We start from the raw sequence: 12,557 nt of genomic DNA, 5'->3' as shown, positions 1-12,557 counted from the left end.
AGAACAATCTGCTGGGAGGAGTGCAGGATGCTACTACTGGGGCAAATACCATGAGTTTAGCTGTGGCCCAACAACTCTATGGAAAGCTGGTACTGACTGGGCGGTAAGAGCTCACAGCTGCTGAGGAGAAAAGGATACAGTCTGCCGTCTGTCGCTAGCCTACATTCTTGGCTGCTCAAGAGGAAGGTTCAGAAGAACAATTAGCACTAAGATGTCTGGGCACACCTGGACTTCCAAGACCAACACACATTAGCATGGTTTAAATCTGCTCCAAATCTGACTGCAGGGAAGGGCGCAGGATTTTAATGCTAATTTAACCCACACTATTTTTTCATCTACAGAGAGTCAAGTGCATGTGAAAGGAGACAGGCTAACTGTTGTACTGCACCTGTGCTGGTGAAGTAGCAGCAGTACAAGCTTTCTCCACACTACCTCAGCAGTGCATTTCACCGGGGATCTGGAGGGATCCCTAGGGATGAAGGGCAGTTCAGTCTCCAAAGCGTCTCCTCTGAGATTCCAACAAACTTCAATAAGGGCCTATGTTTGGGGTGTAGATACCTGCCCATTAAGAGCATGTACATTAATGAGCTGTATTTATTTCTGAGAGCAGGCAATGTTGCACATTGTTCTCTTTCAAGGAGAAGTGAACAATGAACGTTAGCAGCTTCCGTGGTAATGCAGCAAACGTCTAAGATCCAGATTTGTGTTGGCTGTTTTCAGTGGTTGCGTTCCCTTTGTGTTGTAACTGGGAGAAGGAACAGAGCTTCCTATTTTCTCTAAAAGGGACCAGCTGCAGAAGGACAAGCTGGAGTGGATTTTGCCTTGTGCGTCAGCAACAGCACTGCCAGCTGAGACCTGGTTGCAGCATCTTTACTGGTAGCGCAGTACAAAACAGAAGAAAAACCCACTGAGCTGAAACTCAGAGTGGGGACTCCCATGCGGAGAGTCACAGAAAGCCCTGTTACTCCAAGTACCCAACTGGCATGGGATCCATGGGGGGGGGAATGGCTACCAATGGCTCCTGTTGTCTGCCTTCCAGCTAGTAGCCCCCTCCCTGACATCAGAGGAGTTAACCATGTCAAGGAGAGAAACATGAACACTGAATGCTCATTGGTTTTGGTGTTGGAGGTTTGGTGGCCTTGTTTGCATAGCGATACTGAAATCCTTGACCTCAGAAACTGAAATCTGACCCACCTGTTGAGGCCGATTATGAGGTTTTCTTTCTCTCCGGGATTTTTGCCTACAATGATGTTTCCATTTGGGGAGTGTGACTAGAACCCTCTTTTTAAATGAATGGCCTGATAGAGGCAAGGAGTTTCTGCTGAGTACCTGTAACAGTGCTGCTCCCTGTAATAATTGCCATCTGTACTTGACAGACATTTTATGTACAGTTCCTCTTTTGGGTCTGTTAGTGGTTGCCTGATTTTTATATTTTGGGCAATAATAACTATAGCTATTACATCACCTAAAGGTGTCAGAAGAATAAAGTAACTCCAAATTCGCTTGGACACTTTTCACTCTTATCATGAATCCATAACTCAGGTACAGATGTGGTTATTTCTCTGCGTCAACCCCTCTCCCACCCTTATCCCTGAGCCAATGAATGTGTAATAGCATTCTGACAGTGAATGCAAATGCTTCTGATTTGGATGTTCCTCTGAGTGCTGTTAAAACCTCAAAGACCCCCTCAAGCAATTAGCATATTTCAATAATAATACACAATACTTAGCCCTTGTATTGAGTTTTACATCTCTAGATCTCAAAGTGCTTAGAGGTAAAGTTTGATTCTTAAATGCCACAAACTGTTAATTTGGAGATCAAAGAGATGTAGATTCAAAATCATTTAAAGAAGAAATCTTTTTGCATTCTGAAACCGATTAATCTACATCACTCCTAGGATATCAGACACAGGTTCATGTGCACCTGAATCGCAAGGAAGAGATGTTTGTAAATCTCAGAACAAACGGACATAACACAGAGACTGCACCCGTCTGTGTATGGGTGCAGGGGTAAATCCTCCCAGAACAGCTGGCAGAATTGGGGCCCAGTTTAGTTCTTCCTTTAACCTGGGCATGGACATGTCCAACACTGTATCTGTTAGATTCTTTCATGTGGAAGGGATCTCTGATCAGTGCTCTAGGCAAACTTTTTTGTGCATTAATTTGGTCCTTTTCCTCCATGGAGGGGAAAAAAAACATGTTATGTTGTTAATTTGGAATCAAAGGAGTATTCTTTGGCTTAAAGAAATAAATACATTTCCTGATTTTTGGTGTTACCTATGATCAGAGGAAAACGTTCACTTCATTACAAAATAGTTTCAAGGGTGGGGGGGCAGATATTATCAGGAGCAGAATGGCAAAATAGGAATTCTTTTTTTAAAGATCAAAAGCGGGGGCTTTTACAACTGCGATGATGTTCAGCAGATTTGATTGGCTTGCAAAGTGAACTGGAGAAAAAAAATGAAGGAAAGGGCTGGAGATTGTATAAACTCAGTTGAAGAATTTCTGGAAACAGTTCTGACCAAATATCTAACTATGAGCCCTATATTTATTCTAATTTCCAACATGCTTTTAAATCTTAAATGAACCAAACTATACCATAGAATCTCTATGAACAGTAATTCAATGCTCGAATAATAAAAATATAGCAGTAGAGATATGACCAGGATGGTGATAATGACTGTGAAATGCTCAGGGAGATTAGAGAGACTATTAAAATAAAAAACTCAATAATAATGGGGGATTTCAACTATCCCCATATTGACTGGGTACACGTCGCCTCAGGATGGGATGCAGAGATAAAGTTTCTTGACATCTTAAATGACTTCTTCTTGGAGCAGCTAGTCCTGGAACCCACAAGAGAAGAGGCAATTCCTGATTTACTCCTAAGTGGAGCACAGGATCAGGTCCAAGACGTGAATATAGCTGGACCGCTTAATAATAGTGACCATAATATGATTAAATTTAACATCCCTGTGGCGGGGAAAACATCACAGCGGCCCAACACTGTAGCATTTAATTTCAGAAAGGGGGACTACACAAAAATGAGGAGGTTAGTTAAACAGAAATTAAAAGGTACAGTGCCAAAAGTGAAATCACTGCAAACTGCATGGAAACTTTTTAAAGACACCATAATAGAGGCTCAACTTGAATGTAAAAAGAAAAGGAGTACTTGTGGCACCTTAGAGACTAACCAATTTAGTTAGTCTCTAAGGTGCCACAAGTACTCCTTTTCTTTTTGCGAATACACACGAACGGCTGTTACTCTGAAATCTGCAACTTGAATGTATATCCCAAATTAAAAAACATAGTAAGAGAACAAAAAAAAAGCCACAATGGCTAAACAACAAAGTAAAAGAAACAATGAGAGTCAAAAAGGCATCCTTTAAAAAGTGGAAGTTAAAATCTAGTGAGGAAAATAGAAAGGAGCATAAACTCTGGCAAATGAAATGTAAAAATATAATTAGGAAGGCCAAAAAAGAATTTGAGGAACAGCTAGCCAAAGACTCAAAAAGTAATAGCAAAAAAAATTTAAGTACATCAGAAGCAGGAAGCTTGCTGAACAACCAGTGGGGCCACTGGAGGATTGAGATGCTAAAGGAGCACTCAAGGACGATAAGGCCATTGCGGAGAAACTAAATGAATTCTTTGCATCGGTCTTCATGGCTGAGGATGTGAGGGAGATTCCGAAACCTGAGCCATTCTTTTTAGGTGACAAATCTGAGGAACTGCCCAGACTGAGGTGTCATTAAAGGAGGTTTTGTAACAAATTGATAAATTAAACAGCAATAAGTCACCAGGACCAGATGGTATTCACCCAAGAGTTCTGAAGGAACTCAAATATGAAATCGCAGGACTACTAATTGTAGTCTGTTACCTATCATTTAAATCAGCTTCTGTACTAAATGACTGGAGGATAGATAATGTGATGCCAATTTTTAAAAAGAGCTCCAGAGGTGACCCTGGCAATTACGTGCCGGTAAGCCTGACTCCAGAAGCAGGCAAATTGGTTGAAACGATAGTAAAACAAAACTGTCAGACACATAGAACATAATTTGTTGGGGAATAGTCAACATGGCTTTTGTAAAGGAAAATCATGCCTCACCAATCTACTAGAATTCTTTGAGGGAGTCAACAAGCATGTGGACAAGGGGGATCCAGTGGACATAGTGTATTTTGATTTTCAGAAAGCCTTTGACAAGGTCCCTCACCAAGGCTCTTAAGCAAAGTAAGCAATCATGGGATAAAAGGGAAGGTTCCCTCATGGATTGATAACTGGTTAAAAGACAGGGTAGAAATAAATGGTCAGTTTTCAGAATGGAGAGAGGTAAATAGTGGTGTCTCCCAGGGGTCTGTACTGGGCCCAGTCCTATTTAACATATTCATAAATGATCTGGAAAAAGGGGTAAACAGTGAGGTGGCAAAATTTGCAGATGATACAAAACTACTCAAGACAGTTAAGTCCTAGGCAGACTGCGAAGGGCTACAGAAGGATCTCTCAAAACTGGGGTGACTGAGCAACAAAATGGGAGGTGAAATTCAATGTTGATAAATGAAAAGTAATGCACATTGGAAAACATAATCCCAACTATACACATAAAATGATGGGGCCTAAATTAGCAGTTACCACGCAAGAAAGAGACCTTGGAGTCATGGTGGACAGTTCTCTGAAAACATCCACTCAATGTGCAGCAGCCGTGAAAAAAGCGAACAGAATGTTGGGAATCATTAAGAAAGGGATAGATAATAAGACAGAAAATATCATATTGCCTCTATTTAAATCCATGGTATGCCCACATCTTGAATACTGGTGCAGATGTGGTTGCTCCATCTCAGAAAAGATATATTGGAATTGAAAAAGGTTCAGAAAAGAGCAACAAAAATGATTAGGGGTATGGAACGGCTGCCTTATGAGGAGAGATTAATAAGACTGGAACTTTTCAGCTTGGAAAAGAGATGACTAAGGGGGGTATGATTGAGATCTATAAAATCATGACTGGTGTGGAGAAAGTAAATAAGGAAGTGTTATTTACTCCTCCTCATAACACAAGAAGTAGGGGCACCAAATGAAATTAATAGGCAGCAGGTTTAAAACAAACAAAAGGAAGTATTTTTTCACAGAATGCACACTCAACCTGTGGAACTCCTTGCCCAGAGGATGGTGTGAAGGCCAAGACTATAACAGGGTTCAAAAAAGAACTAGATGCATTCGTGGAGGACAGGTCCATCAATGGCTATTAGCCAGGATGGGCAGGGATGGTGTCCCTAGCCTCTGTTTGCCAGAAGCTGGGAATGGGCAACAGGGGATAGATCACTTGATGATTACTTGTTCTGTTCATTCCCTCTGGGGCACCTGGCACTGGCCACTGTCAGAACACAGGATACTGAGCTAGATGGATCTTTGATCTGACCCAGTATGGCTGTTCTTACACTTATTTGATATTTCATCTCTCTTTTCCAATGTGGGATCAGTTTCAAAGGTTGCACCTGTAAATGATGATGTGCCTGTTCTTGATGTCTTTGAAGTTTTTAAACATGCTGGATATGTTGTTTTATATTGCTCCAGTGGGGTGTGGAAGAGATTTCCAGAAATTCACAAGTTCTTTTCCTTTTCTTTTTCATTCACAGCTGACTAAATTGCTTTGTTTTTGGCAGACTTTGTGGGGACAGATTTACCTCTGAAGTCTACAGCCGCATTTCTATTATTCATTGTGCTTCCTTTTCTTTATCTGTTAACATATTTTCTTATAAAAAGGTTTGTTTTTTATACAGTGCTTTTCGTCACTTGCTCTATCTACTGATATACAAACTATACACAGCAATTACTTAAACACTGCAAGTTGAAAAGAAGCCACTGTACCCCCACAGTACACAGAAGATTAGGAGAGGAAGCAAAACATACTATACCCAACTGCAGGAATGGACAGAACATAACCACTCAGGCTGGAATTGGAACAGGACACCATTCTCCCCAACCTCCACGCAATGCAGCCTCAGATAGCAGGGAAAGAGCCCTTACCTTGCAAGAATTTCAGCTGACTGCTGTGATGATGGAGATCCAGCTGGGAGTGACAATGCTTCAGTGCTGCCTTTCACTGCCTTTAGAGCTAAAACAACATCATTCCCCAAAGGCCCATTGGAAACCAGCCCACTCTGAATTAGGGAGAATGAAACAGGAAACTGGGGTCAAAAGCACTGCTGTGAGGGGACAAGTACATTTGTCAGTAGTGCCTAACTGGTTGGAAGTCACGTCAGAGGAAACTAACATGTTCCTAGAGTTTGGGGGGGTGGGGGGAAGGGGTGTCAACCAAACGGAAATCATTAAAGAAACTTTATAGAAAATAACTCAAATAGAAGACTGTGAAAATGAAATTTATCTTCTTAAATAGAAATAATCCCATATCTGACAATGATTATGGCCAGTAACACAGAAGGAGTTTCAAATGTATATTGATGTTGTCACCCTACGTTTGTTTGATTCACTTCACTCAGACTGGACAGTGAAACTGCGCAAGTCAGTTTTGTTTTGTTTCTTGTCAGTTTCATTGCCTGGATCCCAACAGCACAATACTGTTGTATATGGCTTTCGAACAGGAAAGAGGAATGATTTTTAAAAAAAAATAAAAATCTGTGCCAATGGATTTTTAGATTTAAAAAAATCCCATAAAAATAGCTACCTGTATAAAATTTAACACTAAACTATTTTTGAGAACATCCCATTAAATCTCCACTCTGAATTATAAATAAATAAAAAGAATGATTGAATAACTCACTGGCACGATCCACCTGGGTGTAATTGTGGGCGGCGAAGATACCTGCCAAAGGAAAATAAACATGCTGGAAAAGTTTCAGTGAAATGCAAAATGCTTTAGAAACATTATTTCCTCAAAACAATTTGACTCAAAAATTAATTTGTTTCTTGCCGCACTGTCACATTATTTATATCTTGTCAGCCTGCACCATTGCTAAGGGCCCGTCCAACACTATGGCTTTGAATCAAGCTGCTTGTAACAGTGACTGACTCTAAACATGATTTCAGAGTAGCAGCCGTGTTAGTCTGTATTCCTCAAAAGAAAAGGAGTACTTGTGGCACCTTAGAGACTAACCAATTTATTTGAGCATGAGCTTTTGTGAGCTACAGCTCACTTCATCGGATGCAAGTGATGAATGCAATCCGATGAAGTGAGCTGTAGCTCACGAAAGCTCATGCTCAAATAAATTGGTTAGTCTCTAAGGTGCCACAAGTACTCCTTTTCTTTAAACATGATTTGTGTCTGCACACCACATGGCAAATAATTGGTTAGTACAGTGGTCAGCTGACTAGGTTTCAGCACATAGCTGCCTTCCAGTAACCAGTTTTTTGCAGTGTGGATCGGACCCTTTTCTGCAACTGGTTTGGCAGGTCCTCCTCCTCTCCAGCTCTCTGTGCAGTAAAGACACTCCAGAGCACACTGACATGGCTGCTGCTTTGGCTGCATGCCTTCCAAGTCCACTCTATCCCTGCCGAGTGCTTGGGACAGCTGTCCAGATTTTTCCAGAATGCACTGATAAGCAGTGCAGTATTCTTGGAGAGGCAGAAAATGCTACAAACTAAACTATGATACTTGTAACCAATTCAGGTGACCTCACTTCTGGTTCAGAGCCATAATGAGGAGAGCACCCAGATAGTGCCCCAACAGATCAGAGTGATAACCTAAGGCACACATGAATTATCAGACCAGCAACCATGCTACTAATACATATCAGACACAAATCCAATGGACAGATGCCAAATGACAGATGTCTATACATTTTCCTTTATAAATAGTCAATAGTTAAATCAAATCTGTATGTATGAAGGAGGCTCCCTTTAAGCAACTGGATTTAAAACATAGTTACCCGAGGAATGGTTTCTGTAAAGTCAATTAGATTCTCTGTCAGTGATGTTAACAAAACATCAAGGTCATCTGGATGGCTCTGTAAAATAAATCAATTATTAATTAAATCCCCATTCGTCACCAGATAGAGTATTTTAGTGGTTTCTTGATTTCTGAGCGCCCTCTTCAATTTACTGTTCCATTGCCAGGCCTGGTTTTTGTTCATCTTTTAAACAAAAATGATTATCATCAGATCTTTACTAACAAGCCCTTCTGTTCTCCTCTCCCCAGCCTAGGCTTTGTGCTAGTAGATTTTACACCTACACTGATGTGTAGGTGTAAATATCATCCACTGCACTTGTGCGTGTGGATGACACAATTGTTTAAGTGGAGTCTTTGGACTGAAGATCTAAACTTGGGAAAAGTGGATATAGCTGTGCGCTGGAATCAGCAGCATACAATCGGTTACAGGTGCAGCAGCTAAGAAGTCTTCTCTTTTGGGGATCCAGAATCATACATGGAACTCCTTAGCAATGTTCCCTCTAATTTTTGACAAGCCGTGTTCACAGAAAATTTCTTCTCTGCAAATTGTTGTGCTTCTGTGCAAATTTTTGTACATGTGGTGTTTCGCCGTGTGCGCAGGGTTTAGGATCTGTGTGAACGCACACAGCTTACAGGGAACAGTGCCCCTTAACCTAGTGAAATATCCCAGGAGTCCCATGTTACTGTCATTTAATTGTCTGGAGATGGACACAGAGATGCTGACCATGTCACATGCACATAAAACATCTACTATTTATGCTCACTGGTGCCCCCATAGAGAACACACTATCTTTGAATCAGAATCAAAATCTAAGCAACACAATAAAAACTTCAGGATCAAACCCTGCCCTTGCTATTGACTTCAGTGGGAGCTACACCTGTGCAGTTAAGTGGCAGAATTTCATTCTTAGAATCTGTTCCCTGAGACACCAAAACTGCGGGATAAAGCAGATTCATCCACATGCCAGTTTAGAAAATGTTGAGCTCCAGGTTGCCATCCTGGAGTATTGGGGAAAGCAGAGTGTAGGACAGACAACACAAAGGGACATAACCCAGAGTGGGGTTTAAAATGGAGTCATATGATATTTGTTATTACAGCAGAAATCACGATTTGGTAAATGTGTGGCTATAGCAAGTATGCTGCTGTAAAGTTTATTATGTGCACAGAGCCATTCCTGTTGTATTAAACAGACAGTGGCAGTGTCTCAGTGTGAACTGAAGAGACTTGCACATGGACAAAGAGGTGGTGTGTACCTTTAAAACTGCAGTCTCTTCTGCTGGAGCCAGAATAGCTGGAATCAGTGATTCTTCAGGGCCAGAGATGGCATTATCCTCTTCTAATGCATTACTGAAAGAAGAAAACATTCTCATCACACTGCAGAGGCCGTGTGAAATAACCAGTGCTTCTTTCATGACAGCTGAGCCTAGAAACACAACAACAAATCAATATAGGGCAAGAAGGAGATTCAAGGGGGAGGAGGGATAGCTCAGTGGTTTGAGCATTGGCTTGCTAAACCCAGGGTTCTGAGTTCAATCCTTGAGGGGGCCATTTAGGGATCTGGGGGCAAAAATTGGGGATTGGTCCTGCTTTGAGCAGGGGGTTCGACTAGATGACCTCCTGAGGTCCCTTCCAACTCTGATATTCTGTGATTCTATTCTAAGCTTATGAAGAAGAAAGATGCTGATGTGATTGCCAAGTGACCCGTAGCCATCTCAGAACCTGCTACCGCAGGCTAGTGCTATGTAGCATAGACTCCATAAAGCAACTGTGCTGCAGACATCCCAGGCAGTGAACAATGTCAACATCTTCACCCCAGAGGGGTTTTGTGTTTGTGTTTTTGTTTTGTTTTTGTTTTTAACAGCGCTCGTCTCAAACTTGTGTACAGAAAAGAAGTAGTTACTCACGTTATGCAGTAATGAGAGTTCTTCAAGGTGTCCCCTCCCCATGGGTGCTCCACTGAAGGTGTACTTGCATTCCTGTGCTGCTGATTGGAGAATTTTGGTAGCTGTATCCTGTCCCCACCTTGTGCTCTTCCACAACGTGAACCAGTGTTAACGGAGGTAAACCCTCCTCGGTTCCTTGTCTACCGCAGAGTTTATGATGAGAGCTCCAAAGTAGAGGAAAAGAGGGTGGGTTGTGGAGCACCCACAGGGAGACACACCTCGAAGAACCATTGGTACTGCACATGGGGAGTAACTTCCTCTTCTTCTTCAAGTATGTACCGATGGGTGTGCCACTGTAGGAGACTCCTGAGCAGCATCCCCTACGAGCGACCGGAGCCTCAGAGTCGAGTCTGTTATGGATGAGAGTACTGGGGTGCCCACTCTGGCGTCTCCAGCGGAGTCCCCCAGGGCAGCATAGTGTTCTGCAAAGGTATGTGCAGATGCCCAGGTAGCTGCTTTTCAGATTTCTGATGAATGCGACAGGCGAGGAAATCTATGTTGCAGAGTGCATGCGGATTACGGATGGAGGCGCTAAACTGCAAATCCGGTAACAGAGTTTGATACAGTTTGAGACCCATTTGGAGAGTCTTTGAGCTGAAATTGCTGTGCCCTTAGACCTATCTGTAATGGAGAGGAAGAGCCTACGAAACTTTCTAAAAACTTTTGTCCTGTCCAAATAGAAGGCCAAGGTTCTCCCTTAGACGTAGAGGGTTGCGATGAGGATTCTCACTGTGTGAAGTCTTGGCATGGATCTGAGGATGGCTGGAGGGCCGGTTCCGTTAGAAGAAGCTTAAGTCTCAGCTCTTTATCTTATCTGGATCTGGGTTTCAATTGCTGGAGTAAACCACACTGCTGGGGAATGTGGTTTTCTCCCAGACAGTGGACATACTAAGAATGTCCATCAGTCACTGGGATAGATTCTTTGCAGCTGAGACACTTCTTGAAGCGTGATGAACCGGGCATACCCCGTCCAGGGGGATCCCCAGATAGGAGGGGGTCAAACAAAAACAAAATATTAAGATTTAAAAAAAAATAAAAGACCAAAGGAAGGACCAGACGTAAAGGAAACTCTAAGTAGTACGTGAAGTAGGGAAACGATTAGCAAGACTATAGAAGTTAACAATCTATTAACAGACACCTAGAGTGCTGCCTCTAGCCAGGGGCGGTTGAGAAGGAACGGAGGAGGGTTCGCCCATGCAACGCTGGTTAGCCTTGTGGCAGGGCACAAGGGGGGAACAACACATGTGCAGGCCGAACGGACACTGCTACCAAAATTCTCCCATCAGCTGTGCAGGGACACAAGCACACCTACAGCGGAGCACCCACGGGGCACTACTTGAAGAAGAATTGGAGTTTTATGGCTGCCTCCTCCTCACCTGTGTTCTCTGCATCTTTAGGGGCAAAACTGGAGAATGCCAGGTATTTCAGATTTCTCAGAGAGAGCATGGCAATCTCAGACAGATCCAGAAGATTCCCCCTTCTGCTCTGTAATGTGTGTATGCCCACACTCAGGCCAAGTCTATATGCAGAAATTGTAAAACTTTAACTAAAGGCATAACGTTAAACCCATTTAGTAAAACTGGTTCAGCTGTGTGTGTGGACACTCTTACATTGGTTTAGCCAGAGCGTATACTGGTTCACTCTGCACATAGGTAACCAAGGTAAAAGTGCCCATACACAAAGTAGCCTCAGTTTAACATCACATCTTTCATTTAACCTGTGCAATTTCTGTATGTTTATAAGCCCTCTATATTCTCCAGTGTTGCTTAATATATTTATTATTTACAGTAGAACCCCAGAGTTATGAACTGACTGGCCAACCACGCAGCTCATTTGGAACTTGAAGTAGGCAATCAGACAGCAGCAGAGACAAAGGGGGGGGAAAAAGCAAATACAGTACATTACTGTGTTAAAAATAAAGTACTAAAAAAATAAAGGGAATGTTTAAAAAAGGATTTGACAAGGTAAGGAAACTATTTCTGTGTTTGTTTCATTTAAATTAAGATGGTTAAAAGCAGTATTTTTCATCAACACAGTAAAGTTTCAAAGCTGTATTAAGTCAATGTTCAGTTGTAAACTTTTGAAAGAACCATGACGTTTTGTGCAGAGTTATGAACAACTGAACTCTGAGGTTCTGCAGATCTGGAAATGGGGTAGGCTCTGAGGTAGAAAAATCTGCAGATGGTTAACCTAGATAACTGTGTCAAGTCTAGAGAAGACTGTCAGAAACTTCAAAATCTAAACTAGCTGAATGGGCAACACTGATGGTAAATGAAGCCCAATGTTGATAAATGCGAACTAATTCACATTAAAGGGGAAAAAATTATCTACTTATACTCCTTACAGGGTTCTAAATTAACTGTATCAACTCAGGAAAGAGACTTGGATATCACTCTGGACAACTTAATGAAGACCCCAGCCTACGATGAAAAAAAGCGAACAAGATCAGGATGCACAACTAGTAGCATGGAGAATAAGGAAAATATTCGCAAAAAGAAAAGGAGGACTTGTGGCACCTTAGAGACTAACCAATTTATTAGTTAGTCTCTAAGGTGCCACAAATCCTCCTTTTCTTTTTGCGAATACAGACTAACACGGCTGCTAAAGGAAAATATTGTAATACAATTATATAAATCAATTCCATCTCAAATTATATGGCCTTATCTAGATTATAGTGTGCAGTACTGGTCACCCCATCTCACAAAAGGTATTGCAG

At 41.9% G+C, this 12,557-nt stretch overlaps 1 protein-coding gene across 6 annotated transcripts in view; it reads right to left on the bottom strand.

Annotated features, from left to right (window-relative positions):
• The window catches only part of EPB41L5 (erythrocyte membrane protein band 4.1 like 5), a 113,001-nt gene that overhangs the window by 24,067 nt on the left and 76,377 nt on the right, over positions 1–12,557 (bottom strand). For all 6 annotated transcript variants that reach the window (XR_014713567.1, XR_014713568.1, XR_014713569.1 and 3 more), the window contains 4 exons: positions 9,152–9,245; positions 7,878–7,955; positions 6,773–6,814; positions 6,019–6,152 (listed from right to left, as the gene is read on the bottom strand). Coding sequence is in view for 2 of the 6 variants with exons in the window: in XM_084643205.1 (XP_084499331.1) it covers positions 6,019–6,152; positions 6,773–6,814; positions 7,878–7,955; positions 9,152–9,245 (348 nt within the window). In the remaining 4 variants the exon portion in view is untranslated. The remainder of the gene's footprint in view (positions 1–6,018; positions 6,153–6,772; positions 6,815–7,877; positions 7,956–9,151; positions 9,246–12,557) is intronic.

This window comes from Lepidochelys olivacea (genome assembly GCF_965140295.1).
Source record: "Lepidochelys olivacea isolate rLepOli2 genome assembly, chromosome: 11".
NCBI lineage: Eukaryota > Metazoa > Chordata > Testudines > Cheloniidae > Lepidochelys > Lepidochelys olivacea.
The sequence above is the reverse complement of the archived record's forward strand: the minus strand, read 5'-3'. Positions and strand labels throughout refer to the sequence as shown.